The sequence below is a fragment of the Salmo salar genome, chromosome 20 (genome assembly GCF_965601325.2).
Source record: "Salmo salar chromosome 20, fSalSal1, whole genome shotgun sequence".
Taxonomy (NCBI): Eukaryota; Metazoa; Chordata; class Actinopteri; order Salmoniformes; family Salmonidae; genus Salmo; species Salmo salar.
In genome coordinates this window covers 70733656-70751269 of record NC_138310.1, presented here as the reverse complement: position 1 = coordinate 70751269, position 17614 = coordinate 70733656, and the positions used below count along the sequence as shown (strand labels likewise).

The window sequence follows — 17614 nt, the reverse complement described above, 5'->3', positions numbered from 1 at the left end:
TGCAGCCTCACGTTAAAAGGACTCAGATAATAAGCTGTTCCGAGTACGCGAGGCCTGCAGCCTCTGCGTTAAAAGGGCGAATAACTTGCTGTTCCGGGTACATTAGGGCGACAGTCCGATGTCAGAAGGATTCAGATAATAAGCTGTTCCGAGGGCGTGACTACAACGGTTCCACGTTAAAAGGACAAACATGTCAACTTCAGAACTAAGCCAACCTCAGCGTGAGCTTTGGTTGCGAATGGTATGAACTTTGAACTCTTATTCACTACAGAAATGATACCTCCTAGCCATTGAGTTAGCAGCGGCCGCTGTAAACGTGGGCTAGGAAACGACGGACAAAGGATCTCTTCTAACAAACAACACGACACTGCCAAGTAACCTGTTTACCACCAGAGACACTTAAATGGACAAGGAAGATCTCTGTACGACCAACCTACCGAAGCGCAGCTCAGAGTAAATATTTATTGCATTTTCCTTTTCCAAATGGGCGGTTATTTAGAATGCATAAGATTCTGTATTTACGATAGCATAGCTTCTCCCTTTGTTCTTCAGTCCTCCCGCGCTTTCATTCAAGCCCAACCCCCTCTCTTTGTGTAAGCAGTCGTCATACAGGTTCCGTCCCCCAGGGACGTTTTCTTGTAGGACATAATTAGTAATCAATGGATGATCCATTCTGTGTATATGTAATTCTATGTGATTAGTTAGATATTTAGTAAATAAACGGTTAGCCAGGGTTCATGAAGATAACCAAGAATTTACGATGTTCAGATGAGACTGAAATAAGGTGACGATTAATATTGACTGCTATTGAGGTAAAATATTACTAGGTCTTTAAGAGTTTATTCGGAAGATAACAGCTCTATAAACACTCTTTCGTGGTGCCCCGACTTTCTAGTTAATTACATTTACATGATTAGCTCAATCAGGTAATATTAATTACAGAGAAAGGATTTTATAGAATAGCATGTCATATCACTTAATCCGGCATAACCAAAGACACGACAATCCATTTAGGCAAATTGCACATTAAGAAATTGGCGACAGCCTGTATTCCCTCCCACCCATTTGTTCCATGTCTCAGGTAGCCTGCAAAAGCCAGCATGGATAGAATGCAAGAATTTACTAATATATGCCATAGTCTAATAATTCCTATGTGCCAATGTATTGTCATGGTCCGTGCCATGATGAACCTTGCACTCCTGTAGATCTGAAATAATTGGATAGTAAAACTTGCATTCAGCCAACTATAAAGTCGAAACAATCAGGCATTCTTCAAAGTCAGGACAGTGCTCTGCGTACCGTCAACACTATTCGGCAATCAACATTTATCTGAAAAACATTGTTTCTATCATCATTTGTCGCAATAAGTTTTAAAACATTGTCGATCTTTAGAGCATTTTTCCTATAGCTACCGTTTCTTTACACATTTCAATATTTTTCCCAATAAACCTGGATCGATGGAAACCGGCATAGTGATGTCCTCAAAGTGGAAAATTGTATTTTAAACATTTCACCAGCAGACAAGAGGTGGCAGTAGTGAATAACATGAATAATACACTACATGGTCAATGGTATATGGACACCTGCTCGTCAAACATCTCATTCTAAAATCATGGGCATTAATATGGAGTTGGTCCCCCCTTTGCTACTATAACAGCCTCCACTCTTCTGGGAAGGCTTTCCACAAGATGTTCAAACACTGCTGCGGAAACTTGCTTCCATTCAGCACCAAGAGCATTATTGAGGTTGGGCACTGATGTTGGAGGATAAGGCCTGGCTCGCAGTTGGCGTTCCAATTCATCCCAAAGGTGTTCGATGGGGTTGAGGTCAGGGCTCTGTGCAGGCCAGTCAAGATCTCCCACACCGATCTCAACAAACCATTTCTGTATGGACCTTGCTTTGTGCATGGGGGCATTGTCATGCTGAAACAGGAAAGGGCCTTCTCCAAACTGTTGCCACAAAATTGGAAGCACAGAATCGTCTAGAATGTCATTGTATGCTGTAGCGTTAAGATTTCCCTTCACTGGAACTAAGGGGCCTAGCACGAACCATGAAAAACAGCACCCAGACCATTATTCCTCCTCCACCAAACTGTACAGTTGACACTACGCATTGGGGCAGGTAGCATTTTCCTGGCATCCACCAAACCCAGATTCATCAGTCGGACTGCCAGATGGTGAAGCGTGATTCATCACTCCAGAGAACACGTTTCCACTGCTCCAGAGTCCAATGGTGGAGAGCTTTACACCACTCCAGCCGACGCTTGGCATTGTGCATGGGGATCTTAGGCTTGTGTGCAGCTGCTCGGCCATTGAAACCCATTTCATGAATCTCCAGACATCAGTTATCGTGCTGACGTTGCTTCCAGAGGCAGTTTGGAACTCAGTAGTGAGTGATGCAACCAAAGACAGACAAGTTTTTACACACTACGCACTTCAGCACTCAGTGGTCCCGTTCTGTGAGCTTGTGGCCCATCACTTCGTGGCTCATCGGTCAGCAACTGGTGTGGCTGAAATAGCCAAATCCACTGATTTGAAGGGGTATCCACATATCTTTGGCCATGTAGTATATAATAATACACCAACTTCATAAACACAAAACAGCAGCACTGAATATAAATATATTGGTGCACAAACCTTTTCCAAACTGTTAATGACGGCAAGTTGGGCAGGTTTCTTCAGGGCTTTGAATTTTAATACCGTTTCTGAGAGGATGTAGTAAAAAGTAATAGAGTATTAGCAAAAAAGTATAAAAAAAACAGTATGACATAAAAGGAATTGAGTGAGTGAGTAGCTACCTTGGAGCAGTCTTTTAAGTTTGGAGCAGTCCACATTGATGTACTGCATGAGCTCTATATCATGGACATCCACAGTGTCTTCTGAGCAGACTGTCAGCTCCTGCAACCTGGGGGAGAACACAATGGATAAGGACTCTCAGACACTGCCATGGAACAAGTTCATCCAGTCAAACATGATATGCAGAGATATTATTCAGCCACAGTTTCTCAGTAGAAAAAAGGGAAAGAAGAGGGGGTGGAAGAGAGGGAAAAGAGGACAGCCTTGTTAAGGTTGCCTTTTTGACATCATCCCCTCATCATTCAAGACAGGAAACTGACATGAGTGTATCAATGATGTGAAACTTTCTGAATGTTGCTAGTCTACAGTAAACATGTTGTCCCCCACGGATGATGTATTGCTCCTTGTGTCAATTAGTGACAATTATTACAACGTATGTTGTGTGGAAAGAAATTGAATTTCTAAGTACCAAAATTATATAGGTTGTTATGGGAACCTAGTTGCTCATGAGGGGCCGCATATATGAACCACATTTCATGACAATAGCTCAAACGGGATAGGAGATATGCTTGTTCAAAGTTTAGAATTTCAGTTGATTACTATAGCACCTCCTTTAAGCCAATCCACGTAAATCTCTATGGGAAGATGTATCATTCACCCAAGTTTCTTCAAAAATCAGGCCAGTGCTGTCTGAGACATCACGTGTGACGAAGGTACAACTGTACGAATGTACTAACGAACGGAGACCTATCCACAGTCCCGTCTCCGATTTACAACGGCGCGATGTGCGGCATATGGAAGCAACAAGCGCCAATTCAAAACATGTGGAAAGACATTTAATTTGCAAGTTCCTGAAATTATATTGGTTGTTATGGGAAATGTGTTTCTTATGAGGAAATGCATGCACATAAAAAATGACATGACTGTAGCTCAAACGGGGCAGGAGATATGCTTGTTCATAATTTGGAATTTCAGTTGAATACTATAGCCCCCCTTTAGCCAATCAGTGTAATTTTGTTTCTCTATGGCAAGACGCTTTATTAATCCAAGTTTAGTAAAAATCGGGCCAGTGCTGTCTGAGATATCGTGTGTGACGAACGTACTAACGGACAGAGGAAGATCCACAGTCTCCTCCCCGATTTCATCGTGGGGGACAATTAACCTAATAGAGCTAACAGGATTCCCTGTTTTATTGTTCCATCTGAACATTGTGTAACGTTGCACCATCCTGAACATCCTGGGTGGGTAGGGAGGGAGGGATGTCCGTCATGACTGGGTTAACAGTTCATTCACAGTGACATTGTCCATGGCTGGCTGCTAAACTGAAGTGCTGAGGTATGCGAACAAGGCATAAGTAGAAAGGGGGCCTGAACAGTCTCCTCATCATTACTTCTGAAGAGATAACTTCATTTGTAATATTACACTTTTGGGAAAATTAGGTCTGGTGGAACTTTTTAAAGACAGAAATGCATTTTTCCACAAAAGATAATGTAGGTCAGTTGCCATCGACCTTGGAAGAACAACAAGGTGGGCAGGCTTTTGTCCTAGCCCTGAACTAACACATCTGATCAACTGCTCATCAACACAGTGATAGTGACAGTGAATTAGTCAGAGTCTGCAGTTCCTCAGGATCAGGGTTACCTGGTGGAGATGCGGCTGAAGACAGCGTTGAAGTTGTTGCAGCTGAGGGAGAAGAGGACCCCTGAGGCAGAGGCACGGAGCTCAGCAGCGTGCTGGTGGCCCTCGCGGTACGTGTGGATGAAGTGACAGATCTCTGGCAGCAGCTGCTTCACCAGCATGGTCTCGTCCAGACGCAGGCAGTCCTTTGATTGCTGGGAGGATTTTATTTTATTTATTAGGATCCCCATTAGCCGATGACAATGGCGACAGCTAATCTTACTGGGGTCCGACAAATAACGAAAAATAATTTACAGACAGAAGACTTTACAATTTACATACATTTAAAAACAGTAACATGTAGTGTGTGTGTGCATCTATCAGTTATACATACATGTCAGTACATACACACAAGAGGAATACAGAGAAAAAGAGAGAGAGGACGATGAGAGGAAAGGGTGTGTGTAAGCTGGCGTCTCCAGGTTCTCTGAGAAAACAATGAGTTCTTTTCAGATTATCAGTGGCAACTTCTCACATATTTTGGATTTATACAGCTGGACATGCAACACATTTATGTGGGTTAAGTGCCTTGCTCAGTGGCGCAAACACAGCATGTCCCTACCTGGGATTCACCAGTGCTCCCATTGGCTAATTTCCAAAACTACTGGAGTCAAACTGGCAGCCTCATACTTGGACAGACTGCATACAACTGCATTCCAAACCTGTAGCTCACCCATATGTAGGAAATAGTCGAACACAAAATAAGGCTACTACTTAAAAATGTAACAAAAACTCTAATTCTATGGAGAATTCCATAGCGTCCATGAGGGGAGCAGCTGGCTTCCGTCTAAGGACATGCCCTAATGAAAAACCTATACAGGAAACTCCCGGCGATCCCATTGGAGGCTGTGAAAGCACTAACTCAAGTCGAGGAAACACCTGGAAATGTAATCTTCTGCTGCAGGGTTGCAGAACTGAGGCACCGATTTCAGAAGTGAAGAGAAAGCACGAGTGAAGGAAGGGGTTTAAGTGTAGGTCTGTGTGTCTGGAAAAAGCAGAGAGATACAGAACAGGAGCATCCATGATCCATTGAATCAATGTAATACTGGCGTTGTGTTGAAAGACTTCATAGCGTTTTATAATATTGGTGCAATATTTTGAGGCCAATGGTCTTGACTGGCAATGTTCAATTCAATTCAATCAACAGAAAACTGTTTTGAGTTGGGGGAGGCCATAGGACTAATATGGGACAGGCTGGGGAAAAACTAAAATGGAGAAATGTTTATACACAACAAACACACAAGCAAGCGTAGGGGGATAGGTTAGCAGACCAACTAAATGGTGACGTAAGAAGGTATACAGTAGATGCAGACTGTATGGGGTATTCCTCACCGATGCCAGGCACTTCTCCAGTGTGTCCAGGATAATCAGCTGGGAAAGGTAGAGGTTCTTCTCAGCAGCTTCCCCGAATATCCGCTGGAGAGAGGAGGGGAGGGTAGAGGACAGGAGGAGTTATTGATTTGGCAAACACCACTTCCAGCCCTTAGCATGCATCCAAAACTTGAGTTGACTCAATACACACCTTCCAGGAGGTAGAGTTGATGACATGTAACGTGGTGATCCCCATAGCTAAAAGACACACGTAAAAAAATGCCACTTACCACGTTGTTCACATTTTTTAGTATGTTCGTGAGGCCACTGATGACGAGGGAGAACTTGTACTTAGAGATGTTGATGAGACATTCCTTGTTGTGCTCTGTGCTGACTCTGGTGTGGTTGTTCTGATGTCCCGTTTTAACCGGAAGCTAAGGAGAAAGAAGCTTAGGAAGCTAAGAAAAAAGCATGTGTCATCCTAAAGTCACAGGAGAATCTAGCCACGGGTGAAGGTATTATACAGTGGACAATATATGCAGCAGGTTTGAACAAGTCTAATAGAATTACACAAAGCCGGCCTCCCCAGTGGCACAGCAGTCTAAGGCACTGCACCGCAGTGCTTGAGGCGTCACTACAGACCCGAGATTGTCCGGGTCAGGAGGGTTTGGCAGGAAGGGATGTTCTTGTCCCATCGCGCTCTAGCGATTCCTTGTGGCGGGCCAGGCGCATGCACGCTGATTTCGGTCACCAGTTGTACTGTGTTTCCTCCGACACATTGGTGTACCTGGCTACCGGGTTAAGTGAGCAGTGTGTCAAGAAACAATGCAGCTCGACAGGGTCGTGTTTCGGAGGATGCATGGCTCTCGACCTTCGGCTCTCCCGAGTCTGTACGGGAGTTGCAGCGATGGGACAAGACTGTAACTACCAATTGGATATCACGAAATTGGGGAGGAAAAAGGGGTATAAAATCAAAAGTTTGGACACACCTACTCATTCAAGGGTTTTTCTTTATTTTTACTATTTTCTACATTGTAGAATAATAGTGAAGACATCAAAACTTTGAAATAACACATATGGAATCATGTAGTAACCAAAAAAGTGTTCAACAACTAAAAATATATTTTATATTTGAAATTCTTCAAAGTAGCCACCCTTTGCCTTGATGACAGCTTTGCACACTCTTGGCATTCTCTAAAACCAGCTTCACCTGGAATTATTTTCCAATAGCCTTTAAGGTGTTCCCACATATGCTGAGCACTTGTTCGCTGCTTTTCCTTCACTCTGCAGTCCAACTCATCCCAAACTGGGTTGAGGTCAGGTGATTGTGGAGGCAAAGGTCATCTGATGCAGCACTCCATCACTCTCCTTCTTGGTCAAATAGCCCTTACACAGCATGGAGGTGTGTTGGGTCATTATGCTATTGAAAAACAAAAGACAGTCCCACTAAGCAGAAACCAGATGGGATGGCGTATCGCTGCAGATTGCTGTGGTAGCCATGCTGGTTAAGTGTGTTTTGAATTCTAAATAAATCACTGACAGTGTCACCAGCAAAGCACACCCACACCTCCTCCATGCTTCACGGTGGGAACCACACATGCCAAGATCATCCGTTCACCTACTCTGCATCTCACAAAGATCTCGTGTTGCTTGGCCCAAGCAAGTCTCTTCTTATTGGTGTCATTTAGTTGTGGTGTCTTTGCAGCAATTCGACCATGAAGGTCTGATTCACGCAGTCTCCTCTGAACAGTTGATGATGAGATGTGTCTGTTACTTGAACTCTGTGAAGTATTTATTTGGGCTGCAATTTCTGAGGCTGGTAACACTAATGAACGTATCCTCTGCAGCAGAGGTAACTCTGGGTCTTCCTTTCCTGTGGCGGTCCACATGAGAGACAGTTTTATCATAACGCTTTATGGTTTTTGCGACTGCACTTGAAGAAATGTTCAAAGTTCTTGAAATTTCTGGATTGACTGACCTTCATATCTTAAAGTAATGATGGACTGTTGTTTCTCTTTGCTTATTTGAGCTGTTCTTGCCATAATTAGGTATTTTACCAAATAAAGCTAAATTCTGTATACCACCCCTACCTCGTCACAACACAACTGATTGGCTCAAACGCAATAAGGAAAGAAATTCCACAAATTAACTTTTAACAATGCACACCTGTTAATTGAAATGCCTTCCAGGTGACTACCTCATGAAGCTGGTTGAGAGAATGCCAAGAGTATGCAAAGCTGTCATCAAGGCAAAGGGTGGCTACTTTGAAGAATCTCAAATATAAAATATATTTTGATTTGTTTAACATTTTTTGGGTTACTACATGATTCCATGTGTGTTATTTCATAGTTTTGATGTCTTCACTATTATATTACAATGTAGAAAAGTCAAAATAAAGGAAAAACCTTTGAATGAGTAGGTGTCCAAACTTTTGACTGGTACTGTGTGTGTGTGTGTGTGTGTGTGTGTGCGTGCATGTATATATATAAAAAGATTTACACCAAGCCATGGTTTCACGTTCTTATCATGTGTATACACATATCCACACTACACATATCCTCACAAGAAGTGCCATGTCACACCTCTCGCGCTATGAGGACGCCTCTGACACCTGACAAAGGGCAAGGAGCAGACGTCCTGCAGTCACAGAGCAATGTAGCCCTGTGCTAAGAAGAACATCGCCCCACCACAACTCTAACGTACACCCACAGCTGTACACCTGCAGGCTACATCTGTGTGAACACAGACATCACACAGGGGCTAGCTGGGCCAGAACTCATGGGCAGGGGGACCCCCTGTAAGCTTGCCTAGTGGTGGGGCTGGCTAGTGTTTTTTTATTTAATTTTATTTCATCTTTATTTAACCAGGAAGACCAGATGAGAACAAATTCTCATTTACAACTGCGACCTGGCCAAGATAAAGCAACGCAGTGCGGCAGTGCAACGCAGTAGCTCAGTTGGTAGAGCATGGTGTTTGCAATGCCAGGGTTGTGGGTTCGATTCCCACGGGGGGCCAGCACAGAAAAAAAAAAATGTTTAGAAATTAAATGTATGCATTCACTACTATAAGTTGCTCTGGATAAGAGCGTCTGCTAAATGACTAAAATGTAAAACAACACATATTTACACATGGGATAAACAAAAGTACAGTCAATAACACAAAATAAAAATAAATCTGTATATAGTGTGTGCAAATGAAGTAAGGAGGTAAGGCAATAAATAGGCCATAGCGGCTAAGTAATTACAATTTACACTGGGGTGATATGTGCAGATGAGAATGCAAGTAGAAATACTGGTGTGCAAAAGAGCAGAAAAACTAAAACAAATATGGGGATGAGGTAGGTAGTTGGTTGGATGGGCTATTTTCAGAAGGGCTGAGTACAGCTGCGGCAATCGGTAAGCTGCTCTGAAAGCTGGGGCTTAAAGTTAGTAATTAAGGAATAAGTCTCCAACTTTAGTGATTTTTGCAACTCGTTCCAGTCATTGGCAGCAGGGAACTGGATGGAAAGGAGGCCAAATGAGGTGTTGGCTTTGGGGATGACCAGTGAAATATACCAGCTGGAGCGCGTGCTACGGGTGGGTGTTGCTATGGTGACCAGTGAGCTGAGATAAGGCAGGGCTTTACCTAGCAAAGACTTACAGATAACCTGGAGCCAGTGGGTTTGGCGACGAATACGTAGCGAGGACCAGCCAACGAGGGAATACAGGTCGAAGTGGTGGGTAGCATATGTGGGTAGCTTCCAGTTGAAGCTCGCATCCGCTACAAGACCATGGTGATTGCCTACGGAGCTGTGAAGGGAACGGCACCTCCATACCTTCAGGCTCTGATCAGGCCCTACACCCAAACAAGGGCACTGCGTTCATCCACCACTGGCCTGCTGGCCCCCCTACCTCTGAGGAAGCACAGTTCCCACTCAGCCCAGTCAAAACTGTTCGCTGCTCTGGCACTCCAATGGTGGAACAAGCTCCCTCACGACGCCAGGACAGCGGAGTCAATCACCACCTTCCGGAGACACCTGAAACCCCACCTCTTTAAGGAATACCTAGGATAGGATAAAGTAATCCTTCTAACCCCCCCCCCCTTAAAAGATTTAGATGCACTATTGTAAAGTGGTTGTTCCACTGGATATCATAAGGTGAATGCACCATTTTGTAAGTCGCTCTGGATAAGAGCGTCTGCTAAATGACTTAAATGTAAATGTAATATGGGTCTTTGGTGACAAAACAGATGGCACTGTGATAGACTACATCCAGTTTGCTGAGCAGAGTGGTGGAGGCTATTTTGTAAATGACATCACCGAAGTCAAGGATCGGTAGGATAGTCAGTTTTACGACGGTATGATTGGCAGCTTTAGTGAAGGAGGCTTTGTTGCGAAATAGGAAGCCGATTGTAGATTTAATTTTGGATTGGAGATGCTTAATGTGAGTCTGGAAGGAGAGTTTACAGTCTAACCAGACACCTAAGTATTTGTAGTTGTCCGCATATTCTAAGTCAGAACTGTCCAGAGTAGTGATGCTAGTCGGGCGGGCGGCTGCAGACAGCAATCGGTTGAAGAGCATGCATTTAGTTTTACTAGCATATAAGACCAGTTGGAGGCCACGGAAGGAGAGTTGTATGTCGTTGAAGCTCGTTTGGAGGTTTGTTAACCTGTTAGGGCTAGGGGGCAGTATTGACACGGCTGGATAAAAAACATACCCGATTTAATCTGGTTACTACTCCTGCCCAGTAACTAGAATATGCATATAATTATTGGCTTTGGATAGAAAACACCTTAAAGTTTCTAAAACTGTTTGAATGGTGTCTATGAGTATAACAGAACTCCTATGGCAGGCCAAAACCTGAGAAGATTTCAAGCAGGAAGTGGCCTGTCTGAGAAGTAGTGTTTCATCTTGGCTCTTTTTATTGAAGACTCAGGATCTGTGCAATAACGTGACACTTTCTACGTCTTCCATAGGGTCTCAGAGCCCGGGAAAAAGTTAAACGATATCGAGGCAGGCTCTGGCTGAAACACTTTATCACTTTTGGCAAGTGGCCACTCAGAGTACTATGGGCTTAGGCGCATGCCCGCTTCGACCGAATGCTTTGTTTTCCTTTGTCTGTTTATCTAAACACAGATTCCCGGTCGGAATATTATCGCTTTTTTATGAGAAAAATGGCATAAAAATTGATTTTAAACAGCGGTTGACATGCTTCGAAGTACGGTAATGGAATATTTAGAATTCTTTTGTCACGAATTGCGCCATGCTCGTCACCCTTATTTAGCCTTTAGGATAGTGTCTAGAACGCACGAACAAAACGCCGCTGTTTGGATATAACGATGGATTATTTTGGACCAAACCAACATTTGTTATTGAAGTAGAAGTCCTGGGAGTGCATTCTGACGAAGACAACAAAGGTAAGAACATTTTTCTTATAGTAAATCTGACTTTGATGAGTGCTAAACCTGCTGGGTGTCTAAATAGCTAGCCCTGTGATGCCGGGCTATCTACTGAGAATATTGCAAAATGTGCTTTCACCGAAAAGCTATTTTAAAATCGGACATATCAAGTGCATAGAGGAGTTCTGTATCTATAATTCTTAAAAATAATTGTTATGCTTTTTGTGAACGTTTATCGTGAGTAATTTAGTAAATTCACCGGCAGTGCTCGGTGGGAATGCTAGTCACATGCTAGTCACATGCTAATGTAAAAAGCTGGTTTTTGATATAAATATGAACTTGATTGAACAAAACATGCATGTATTGTATAACATAATGTCCTAGGGTTGTCATCTGATGAAGATCATCAAAGGTTAGTGCTACATTTAGCTGTGGTTTGGGTTTATGTGACATTATATGCTAGCTTGAAAAATGGGTGTCTGATTATTTCTGGCTCGGTACTCTGCTGACATAATCTAATGTTTTGTTTTCGTTGTAAAGCCTTTTTGAAATCGGACAGTGTGGTTAGATTAACGAGAGTCTTATCTTTAAAATGGTGTAAAATAGTCATATTTTTGAAAAATTGAAGTAATAGCATATCTAAGGATTTGAATAACGCGCCACAGGATTCAACTGGCTGTTGAGTAGGTAGCCCATAGTGGTTAACAGTGTCCAAAGAAAGGCCAGATGTAAACAGAATGGTGTCATCTGCATAAAGGTGGATCAAAGAATCACCCGCAGCAAGAGCGACATCATTGATATAAACAGAGAGAAAAAAAGTTGGCCCGAGAATTGAACCCTGTGGCACCCCCATAGAAACTGCCAGAGGTCCGGACAACAGGCACTCCGATTTGACACACTGAACTCTATCTGAGAAGTAGTTGGCGAACCAGGCGAGGCGGTCATTTGAGAAGCCAAGGCTATTGGGTCTGCCGATAAGAATACATTTTACATTTACATTTTAGTCATTTAGCAGACGCTCTTATCCAGAGCGACTTACATTTCATTTCATGCATTTAAAAAAACATTTGTACTGGCCCCCCGTGGGAATCGAACCCACAACCCTAGCGTTGCACACACCATGCTCTACCAACTGAGCCACAGGGAAGACACGGTGATACGGTAATTGACAGAGTCGAAAGCCTTGGCCAGGTCGATGAAGACGGCTGCACAGTATTGTCTCTTATCGATGGCGGTTATGATATCGTTTAGGACCTAGAGCGTGGCTGAGGTGCACCCTTGACCAGCTGAGAAACCAAATTGCATAGCGGAGAAGGTATGGTGGGATTCGAAATGGTCGGTGATCTGTTTGTTCACTTGGCTTTCGAAGACTTTAGAAAGGCAGGGCAGGATGGATACAGGTCTGTAACAGTTTGGGTCTAGAGTGTCTTCCCCTTTGAAGAGGGGGATGACCGCAGTCACTTTCCAATCTTTAGGAATCTCAGACGATACGAAAGAGGTTGAAGTTTGAGTTTGAGGTTGAGGTTGGCGGCGGATAATTTTAGGAATAGAGGGTCCAGATTGTCTAGCCCAGCTGATTTGTAGGGATCCAGATTTTGCCGCTCTTTCAGAACATCAGCTGTCTAGATTTGGGTGAAGGAGAAGCGGGGGGGCTTGGGCCAGTCCCTGCAGGGGGGGGTGCAGAGCTGTTGGCCGGGGTAGCCAAGTGGAAAGTATGGCCAGCCGTAGAGAAATGCTTATTGAAATTCTCACTTATCGTGGATTTATCGGTGGTGACAGTGTTTCCTAGCCTCAGTGCAGTGGGCAGCTGGGAGGAGGTGCTCTTATTCTCCATGGACTTTACAGTGTCCCAGAACTTTTTGGAACTAGCCTTAGCTTTCCTAACTGACTATTTTGGTTCCTGACTTCCCTGTAAAGTTGCATATCGCGCGGACTATCCGATGCTAGTGCAGGACACCACAGGATGTTTTTGTGCTGGTCAAGGGCAGTCAAGTCTGGAGTGAACCAAGGGTTATATCTGTTAGTCCTAAATTTGAAAAGGGCATCCTTATTTAAGATGGCGAGGAAAGCACTTTCAAAGAACAACCAGGCATCCTCTATTGACGGGATGAGGTCAATACCTCTACTGATGGGACAAGTCATGATGGATCGGCGGGGCTCCGTGTCGACAAAGGGTCCAGGCCAATTGGCAAGAGAGGTATTGTAGTTGGTGTACTTTGTTTACTAGCCGGGAGATGGGCCTGGTGCATGCTTCTGGACAATAGTTACTCGGTAGCAGCTAGCTAGCTGCAATGATCCGGTGTAATGGTCCAGAGCTTGCGGCAGGAATCCGGTGATGTAGTGAAGAAAAAAAAGCAGTCCGATATGCTCAGGGATGATATCGCGCTGTGCAAACTGGCAGGTGCTATCCGGGCTAAAGTGGCTGGTGTCTGAGCTATAGGTAAAGACCACTAGCAGTGGCTAACAATGACTAAATAGCTAGTAGCTAATTAGCTGGCTAGCTCTGATGGAGGTTCCAGTTATAAGGTCAAAAAAAAAAGCAGATCCGTACCACATTGAGTGAAGCGGGTTGCAGGAAGGTATATTTAATTTGAAAATGGAAAAAAGAGATTAAAATAATGAAATGTATACAAAAAATAAATAAATATTTTAAAACGGGACAAAAACAAACATCTGGGATATTGTATGCAGAGCACATCAAGCCTGGAATGTTAATGAGCCAGCACAGTTGAGAATTGAGCTTTTCTGCATGGAGCACTCCTTGATGTGGCTCTGGCTCTCCTTCAGGCCCCGGCATAGTCGTGGGGCAACAGAGCCAGGATGTTGTTAGCCTCGATTTCCACTTCCAGACTTCCCCAACAGCCAAGTGATGAACAAGGCTTGGGAGCATGGTAAGTGGAGACTACACTGTTGTAGACCTAATCATGGTTGAGGAAACAGTTAGGTTCAGACATGAATATCCATCCTAAGGAAGAGGCTCATGGCCTAGGACTGCTTACTAGCTGGATCCTGTCTACCACTGGGGCCCCTCAGGGAGAAACCATGGCCTGGGAATGAAAGTCCCAAGATAGGGGGTAGGAGAAAAGTCCGGCGTCTGAACTTGAGCCCACCGTCCAATCCCTGCTTCATATCTTTCTGGGCTGATGCTGTGATGACCAATACTACTAGGTTGAGGTTATCATTTCTCATTAATCTAGTACATCACATTGGCATCCACCAACCTCTCATAGCTTTATGACATGCATTACAACCAAAGAAAATGTAGGATTCTGAAGTTGCATACAACTGTGATTCAGACTTATTGTTCAGAACACTTTCATTGTTTCTGGACACTGGGTAGGTTTTGGGGCAAAATAAGCAAGGTTCACACAGAAAATATGATTCTGACTATGAACTCCACCCTGATAAAGCCAACACATGCAATCCTATGACTTAGAGGCTTCTAAATGGTCTTAACAACACGAGGCGGGTTTAATCCCTTATTACACTTTCATCAAACTGTAATAAGCCGAGCAGAGCTGCTAAGCCTGAGTACAATCACCGCCTGAGAACAATCACCACTCTGTGCTACAGAGTCCCTCCGTAGCCTCTGAAACCTGAGGCCCAGAACCTACCCAAACTGCACACAAAGTGCTGATACTCCATTTCAAAAGGCTGGACTGGAGTTGAGGGCAGTTGCACAGTGCGCCATGGCACTTAAGCATGTTTAGGTTAAATACAAACCACTGCATAGCGCAAACCCTTTTAAAGTTTATTTGTAAAACAGCTTTCACACAAAGGAGTATAAAGAAGGTGACGAGTTTCTGGCAGCACTGCTTGCAGTGCAGCACGATTGCAAGAACCATTTGTTTCAGTCCCTTTGGCGGTGGTCTTTGACAACCAAAACAGACAAAGCTTAGTTTGGATAAAATTGAGACCCAGAGCTGATTTACAGACATACCAGCTCTCAAGCAACAACAAACTTTCCAACAAGTCAGCTGGAGCATTTTAAAACCTTGATCTTACAATATGATAATGTTGACTGATAATGACTGATGAGAAATAGTTAGGGGCAACAGACAGTGTAAAAACTATTGATGGACTGGCTAGACTACCTGACCCAATGTTTCACACATTCAACCTCAAGTTCATTAGAGGAATCTTTGGCACCCTTAAAGGGATAATGTAGCAGTACTGCACAGTAGTATATGCCACTGCCTGTTCACACCGCTATCATCCAGAAGGCGAGGTCAGTACAGGTGCATCAAAGCTGGGACAGAGAGATAGAAGCTGTTTTTCAATCTCAAGGCCATCAGACTGTTAAATAGCCATCACTAACTCAGAGAGGCTGCTGCCTACACTGAGACGCAATCACTGGACACTTTAATAAATGGATCACTAGTTACTTTAAACAATGCCACTTTAAATAATGCAATTATAATGATGTTTACATATCTTGCATTGCTCATGTCACATGTATATACTGTATTTTAAACCATCTACTGCTCCTTGCCTATGCCACTCAGCCATCGCTCATCTATATACTTATATGTACATATTCTCATTCACCCCTTTAGATTTGTGTGTATTAGGTAGTTGTTGGGGAATTGTTAGATATTACTGCACTGTCGGGAACTAGAAGCACAAGCATTTCGCTACACTCGCATTAACATCTGCTAACCATGTGTTTTGATTTTGTGTACCTGTAGCCTTCAGTCATTGTACAAATGATAGTCAGCATTGGCTATCATCACTACCTCTTAACTTCCTTCACACTGCATGCAGAGATCTAAAAATGGTATCCACGAGTTCATCCAACTCTGGGTAATAAGAAAAACTTAATTGCCAGAATCTTGTAGTTGGGCGAGCCTTGTAGACTGCTGCTGTGGTGACCCCAAACACATAACCACGCTCAAATATTGGATTGAGCCAAACTCACACTACCTATATCTTAATTTAAGGATGTCGTAATTATGGAAGTAGGTATTGAACAAAAAACGGATGTCTGTCAATATGTACGGATCCATGTTGCTTTTGATCTTATTATTGAGCGTTTAACGTTACCTCAGAGCAGAAACATGGTCAGGTTGGAAATCCAGATTCCTCAGACAGCAACATGAATGTTGACTGACAGCATGCAACGAGTGTGTTCTTCATTTTTTTCCCACTGCATGTGACAGACCTTGCATTTTAATCAGTGCATGTTTGCGTTACACCTCTCATTTGTTTACAGTTAGCAAGGTAGCTAAATTATAGGACTTCCTAGCTGGTACAATAGGGACATCTTTTCCCTAATTGTCTAGGAAGAATTAGCCAATATTAGACGTAGTGTGCAAATACTCCGAGTTAGCTATACCAACACCCAAAACATATGCAACATTAAAATGCATTTTTAGTTAGCTAGCTAGCTAGGTACATGGGTAGCTTACTAGCTAGGTAACTAAACGTAACTTGCACTTTTGTTACACATCATCCTAACACAGATATAAAAAATATTTGTCCTAACGTAGGTACTATCTATAGCTAGCTAGCTAGAAAGCAGTCTAGCATGCACTTCGCAGTGACATAAATAAATTAGCTATCTACCTGTACAAGCCCTCAACAAAAGATTCACTGCTTGCAGTTGCAACTAGCTAACTACTCCCACATCGAACTCATAACTAACACTATAATATTACCTGCTCGTCGAATCTGTTTATCACGGCCTGAACCCATTCCACTGGTTTATGTGCCGCCATGGCCGAGCGGATGGAAACCGCGAATGACTGCTCGCAATTCCAATACGAATGTGGACGTTCGTGGCGATGTTAAGCCTGAAATAAGTCCCAAACCGCCGTCTGAAGAAGACAGTACGGATTGGTTATTGTTCCCTTTGAGTAAGCTTTACCATGCCGCCATGACACACCACCGGAAGTCTTCCCAGTGAAACCGATGAGGATAGGAGATTGCAGAGCAAAGATACCCGTGCGTCGCTTGTTGAAGTCGAAGGTAAGAGCTAAGAGGATACACACAAACATTGACCATATAATGTAATGTTATTACATGTAACTAACTAGCTTGACTTTCTACTGTTTATGCTACCATATGTTACTAAAAAGAGCTATCAATATTATAAAAAGAGCTAACAATATTATAAAATGTAATCCAGGAGTTTATGTTTGAATTCTGGTTCTCTCACAACACACGTCACTCAGAAAAGCATCTGTAGGCAGAAGCATGCTCCATGTACATTTGGCATTTGAAAAAAACTATAGCTGTGCTATGCTACAGAATGCAAAATGAATCTGTATCATAAAAGTGTAGTGAAATATTCAGTATTTTTTTTTGCGACACACACACACACACACTCTCTCTCTCTCTCTCTCTCTCTCTCACTAGGGACAAATGTGTAGGCTACTTGCCCAGAGGTTTGTGCTTTAGAAGTGGATCTGCAGCAAAAGTAGACCTTTACTGCCATCTACAGGTCAAAGGTCAG

General features: G+C 43.3%; 1 protein-coding gene across 9 annotated transcripts in view; it reads right to left on the bottom strand.

Moving 5' to 3' along the window:
* The window catches only part of LOC106581254 (neurofibromin), a 108471-nt gene extending 91232 nt beyond the window's left edge, over positions 1 to 17239 (bottom strand). For 3 of the 9 annotated variants that reach the window (XM_014163192.3, XM_014163190.3, XM_014163194.3), the window contains exons 1-6: positions 16818 to 17231; positions 6074 to 6217; positions 5805 to 5888; positions 4437 to 4627; positions 2798 to 2904; positions 2637 to 2704 (exon numbers count right to left, since the gene is read on the bottom strand). In XM_014163192.3, coding sequence (XP_014018667.2) covers positions 2637 to 2704; positions 2798 to 2904; positions 4437 to 4627; positions 5805 to 5888; positions 6074 to 6217; positions 16818 to 16877 — 654 coding nt within the window. In that variant the 5' untranslated portion in view covers positions 16878 to 17231. Of the gene's footprint in view, positions 1 to 2636; positions 2705 to 2797; positions 2905 to 4436; positions 4628 to 5804; positions 5889 to 6073; positions 6218 to 16203; positions 16307 to 16817 lie in introns of all 9 variants that reach the window. The other 6 variants (XM_014163195.3, XR_001323054.3, XM_082966711.1 and 3 more) reach the window with 6 other exon arrangements.
* Positions 17240 to 17614: the final 375 nt, after the last annotated feature.